Genomic DNA, 5,853 nt, shown 5'->3' with positions numbered 1-5,853 from the left:
GCTGCGCAGCAACTCACTCTTTTCAGCAGACCAGAAGCACGTGCGCCTCCCCGATCGTAGACGAAAAACCGAATGACGCAAGACGCTGCTGCCCTCGTGACAACAGCGCCACGCGCGCGTAGTAATACATAGTCCAAGAGATGCGCGTAGGGACGCTTGGCCCTAGCGCGCACCTTATTGCCATCCTGTTACCTTCCGAAGGAGCGGTACTTTTTGAACATACCGCCCGCCTTCGTTAATGAGCATTAACGAATATGTCACAATGTGTCTTGCTCGATCGGAAGGGGACAAACTTTTGCAATGGGTCGTGTTAGGACTGAAGTTTGAGTTTGTATCGTGACAACTCGAGTATGACCGTCCTTACCCGGGTGTGTTTGGATAATGCGCCCCAATGGCCATTTTGAAGGCGGGTACCTATCATCAACTACCAGAACTAAAGTCCCTTTCTCGAGGGATTTATTCACTCTGTTCCATTTGTATACCGAAAGATAGCGTTGAAGACACTCCTTAGACCATTGTGACCAAAACGACTCAAGCTTCTGCCGAACTAGTTGCCATCGCGATAATCGACTTAACTTAACCGTGTCCAGGGAAGGTTCCGGAACAATAACTGGAGCACTACCCAGCAAGAAGTGCCCAGGTGTAAGTGCGTTTAGATCGTCAGGGTCGTCAGTGAGAGGGCACAAAGGCCTGGAGTTGAGAACGGATTCCACCTGTGAAAGTAGGGTAGTCATTTCTTCATAAGTTAGGAGAGTATCCCCTATAACTCTACGAAGGTGGTATTTGACCGATTTAACCCCCGCTTCCCACTTCCCTCCGAAGTGCGGAGCGGAAGGAGGGTTAAACTTCCACTGCGTCCCGTCATTTGCAAGTAGCGTGGCGAGTTTGGTTGACTCCTCCGTGGATTGCGAGAATAATCTTCGTAATTCCGCGTCTGCTCCTTTGAGCGTAATGCCGCAATCGCTTGAAAGCGTGACGCAAATTCCTCTTCTTGACGTAAAACGCTTATACGCGGCGATGAAAGCCTCCGCAGTGTAATCCGTAACCAATTCTAAGTGCACTGCAGAAGTCGAGAAGCAGACAAATACCGCGATGTAAGATTTATACGTGCGTGCGTTCTTCCCTTTCCACGTTTTCGTCACGAATGGTCCTGCATAGTCAATGCCCGTATGTTCGAAAGGACGATTGGGCGAGACTCGGGTAGCGGGTAGTTGACCCATCAACTGCTTTGCCCTTGTCTGTCTGTAGCGGGCACACTTAACACATTTGATGATGAGAGATCGGACAGGAGCTCTTCCTCCTACAATCCAATACTCGCTTCGTAAAAGAGATAAAGTGATCTGTGTGCCTCCATGCAAGGTCCTCAAGTGAGCATCTCGAATAATGAGTGACGTCAAAGTTGATTCCCTTGGTAAGATTAGGGGATGCTTTTCATCTTGAGAAAGAGAAGAGAATTGAAGACGACCTCCGACTCGCAGAAGTCCCTTGGCATCTAGAAATGGTGTGAGACGGACAAGAGGACTTGACTTTGAAATAGGTCGCCCCTTGGAGAGCAGCTGTAGATCACCCTGAAATGAAGCCCTTTGGATTTCCTTGACCCAGTAGAATTTAGCGTCCACTAACTCTTGCGTAGTTAGAGGACCGAAAGTTGACATGGCGGTACACCTTTTGAAACGAGAGACTGCTCGTTGACAAGTGGCCGTAATTCGGTACAACTTCACAAGGCTGGAATATCGATTGATTAAATCCCATGGCGTATAATTCTTGGTGTTAACTGAAAGAACCTTCGTAGGTCTTTCTTCAAGGTTTTCTCGTATGGGCTTTTCCGTAGGGAGTCTTGGCCAGGCTGACGAAGGTTGGGAGAGCCATGAAGGCCCACACCACCAACTTGAAAGCTCCGACAGCTGTGAGGTTGTTAGACCTCGTGTAGCAAAATCGGCCGGGTTGTCCGTACCTGGCACAAACCTCCACTCGGCCTGAGGTATTGTTTCTTGGATGTGACAAACTCTGTTATAGACAAAATCCTTCCATCGAGAGGGATGGCTGTTCAGCCACGTATGTGTGATAGATGAGTCGGTCCACAGTATTATACGTAGATTCTTCCATTCCAATACGTGTAACAGATGGGAGACCAGTTTGGTTAATAAGACTGCACCTGATAACTCTAATCGGGGGACTGTCAATCGCTTTAATGGAGCGACCTTGGTTTTCGAGGCCACAAATCTGATGTTTACTGCCTCTTCCTCGCACGATGTCCGTAGGTACACAACAGCTGCCATGGCTTGCTGTGACGCATCACAAAACCCATGAATCTCAACTTGGCGATCGTTAGAACGCCCCTATCCATCGTGGGAGCGTGAATTTTGGCGTATCCTGAAGAGATCCGATAAATGTAATCCATTTACTAGCAACGTGGTCTGGCAAAGGGTCATCCCAACCTAATTTTATCGTCCATAATTCTTGAATTAGGAGTTTGCCAGTAATGGTGATCGGAGATAGAAACCCTAGGGGGTCAAACAGTTTTGCTATAGTAGACAAGGTAGATCGTTTCGTGATCACACCTTCTGCTGGAAGAGTATATTTAAAAATAAAGGTATCTGTGGATGGTTGCCAGCCAAGTCCCAACGTGTAGACGACTAAGTTCTCCTTATGTTCTATGAATTTAGAGTTATTTTGTTTATCTGTGGAGACAGAAGAGAGCATGCTCGAATCATTGCTCACCCATTTTTGTAATTTGAAGCCGCCCGCCATGCACAGTTGATTTAATTGCCTTACAATTTCTTGAGCTTGTTCAAGAGTATCCGCACCTCCAAAGATGTCATCGACATACCTTCCTTTGCTTAATGACGGAACAGCAAGCGGGAACTTTGTCCCTTCATCTTCTATCAACTGTTGCAAGGTACGCAGGGCTAAGAAAGGAGCACAAGCCAAGCCATACGTTACGGTAGTGAGGTGGTATGTGCGTAAATGACCTTCGTTGTCAATCCAGAGAATCCGTTGGAGATCCCAGTCATCCTCCTGTACGTTAACCTGCCTGAACATTTTCTCTATGTCCGTAGAAAACACATAGCGAAATAGTCTAAACCATATTAACACGTCGAACAGATCAGTTTGAAGTTTAGCTCCAGTGTGTAATAAGTCGTTAAGTGAATGTCCGGATGTTGTTGGACTCGATCCGTTAAAAACCACACGTAATCGCGTAGTAAGACTATGCTCCCTTAAAACTCCGTGATGAGGAAGACAGTAAGTTATCGGAGGGTCGGTCGTATCTTTCGGAACAATCTTCATGTGATTCAGTTTTTCGTACTCGTCGATGAAATCTGCATACAACCGCGAAAACTCGGAATTGGAGGAAAGTTTGCATGACAACTTCTTGATCAATCGAACGGCTTTGGCCTTGGAATCCCCCAGTTTATTGACAGGCTCCTTGAGGGGTAATCTCACTACATAGCGACCATGTTCCGTTCGAGAATGAGTAGACTTAAAATGTTCTTCACAAGCCTGTTCGTCGGTGGACCGAGATGAAGTCTTGAAAGGAGCGATTTCATCAAGTTCCCAGAATCTACGCATTAGGCCGAATAGATCACTTTCGAGTGATACGTGAAAACTTTGAGAACCGCCAGGTGTTGATTGAGAACTCGTTGGTCCGGAAATAATCCATCCAAGTTTTGTAGCCTGAGCCATTGGAGCGTTATTCGATCCCTTTCGTATACCGTTTTGAATGATTTGACCGAAGACGTCGGCTCCTAGAATAACATCAATTGAACCGGGTGCTAAATAATTCGGATCCGCCAACTGGATCCCGTCCAAATGTGACCAGCCGTGATTCTTCAAGGAGACCGATGGAATTGTCGACGTGAGCTTTGGTAAAATATGCGCGGCTATTGAACACTGGAAGGAAAACTTAAAATGAGGTTTTATGCTAAAGGAGGTCATACCTTTAGTTCGGTTAGACGCGACACCTCCTATTTCAATCAGTGGAATGTGAGAACGAGTACGTGGTAGCCGTAGACGCTGTACTAATCGTTCCGTAATTAACGACACCTCCGAGCCTTGGTCAATCAAAATTCGTGCGTGTGAAGAATTTCCGTGTTCGGATGTGATAGTAACCAGAGCGGTTGCCAGTAGAACATATGGCGTTTTGACTTCATTTCCAAGTGCAGAATGTAAAACCTGAGAGCCGGTAGTTGTCTCCGTGTTGTCAGGCTTAGTTGAAGTCGGTTCGTTTGGTTTTCCTGTTGACAATTTCGCCGAATTGCTATTAGACTTTGTGCTTTCCAAATTGCTACGATGAAGCGTGGTGTGATGCTTTCCAGCACACTTTCTACAACGTGTAGTTATACGACATGCTGATGCCCGATGCGGGCCGAGACAGTTGAAGCATAGGTTATGTTTCTGGACAAGTACTACGCGTTGTTGTACAGTTTTGGAGACATATTGCGGGCAACTGGCGGACCAATGATTTTCGGAACAGAACGAACACGATTTAACGGTCTTGTTTTTGCCTTGGTAATGAGATTTGACACTACTTGGATTTAACTGAGAAACGAATTTTCCCTTTCGCGTTTCATGACCCTTCAGATTCATAAGTCGATTTCGGAAGAACTCTTCAAACTGTTTCCATGTCGGAAGTTCGTTAGAGGGACCCCGATGTAGATCCCACATGTTTACGGTATCAGAGTCGAGTCGCTGTATGACCATAAAAATTAGAATATCATCCCAATGATGAATTGGTCTTCCCAACGTGTCTAAGGTTCGATATGTCTCCATAACGCCAGTAAACAATTTCTCCATTTCTCCCGCTGTCGACTTCGTCATCGGCTTTAGACTGAATAATGACGTTATAACGGAATTGACTAACATCCTTTTGTCTTCGTAAAACGACACGAGAGCTTTCCAATCGTTAGAGAAATTACCGCCCGTAAGCATAGTGTTTTTCAATAGATTATATGCCGATCCTGTTAAACTAGTCTTCAAGTATTGTAATCTTTCGATGTTAGTTAGTGAGGAATTGTTTATGACTAAACTAGTAAAGAGATCTTTGAAATAGAGCCAGTCCGCGTGATTTCCATTAAACTTGGGAATGTCATAGTGGGGAAGTTGCGATCGATTAATAAACGCGACGGTCTCGGAAGTTGATTCCGAAACGTGGCTTGAAGAGGACGTTCCTGGAATGCTTCCATATTCCGATTGTGAATCCAAAGCAGAATTGAACCGTTCTACAGACTCTAAATAACTTTCGTTTACGACGGAAAATAAATTATCTTTAAAATAGGAATGCTTCATTATACTCTCCCTATCGTTGTCATTCAACTGTTTAACAGCCAATGTAATGGCATCATGTTTTACACAGAACTTGTCCCAATTATCCTTGAGCGCCGAGAGGCGTACGTTGATTCTTTGAGAAGTTACACTTTCCATGCCATTCTTCACAAGATTTTCATAGGATTGCCCTATGGTTTTCATAAGCACGAGCTGCTGCTCAACATAATGCTCGACGTGAGTTAACCTCATGATTCTCTCCTTCGTTCACCGCCGAATTAATATATCCGAAATAATCTCAAAGCTAATATGTCCGAAATAATAAATCTAACTCTATTCAATTATCTCCCATAACCAGGATTGCAACAATGTTATGATTATACGCTGAACGGTATTTTTGCTCGGAAACTATTCGAGAAAAGGGATAAGGAAAGAGGGGGCGAAAGAAAGAGAGGGGGGAAGAAAGGTTATGGTAACAGGACTGTACAAAGAGTGCGGAAGGCAAACAAGGCGATGGGAGAGAATCACGTGTCTTTCACATTAAATGTATTTTAGTAAGTAAGTAACGACAGTGATAAACTCTTATTAAAA

General features: G+C 44.9%; 2 protein-coding genes across 2 annotated transcripts; both read right to left on the bottom strand.

Moving 5' to 3' along the window:
- Positions 1 to 257: 257 nt before the first annotated feature.
- Positions 258 to 2,279, bottom strand: LOC120358846. The gene has a single exon (XM_039454424.1). It carries the CDS (start codon positions 2,277 to 2,279, stop codon positions 258 to 260), a length of 2,022 nt encoding a protein of 673 aa, XP_039310358.1.
- Positions 2,280 to 2,328: 49 nt separating this feature from the next.
- LOC120358845 lies at positions 2,329 to 5,514 on the bottom strand. Its single transcript, XM_039454422.1, has one exon. It carries the CDS (start codon positions 5,512 to 5,514, stop codon positions 2,329 to 2,331), a length of 3,186 nt encoding a protein of 1,061 aa, XP_039310356.1.
- Positions 5,515 to 5,853: the final 339 nt, after the last annotated feature.

Source organism: Solenopsis invicta, chromosome 10 (genome assembly GCF_016802725.1).
Source record: "Solenopsis invicta isolate M01_SB chromosome 10, UNIL_Sinv_3.0, whole genome shotgun sequence".
Lineage (NCBI taxonomy): Eukaryota > Metazoa > Arthropoda > Insecta > Hymenoptera > Formicidae > Solenopsis > Solenopsis invicta.
This window is presented reverse-complemented; position numbering and strand designations above follow the sequence as displayed.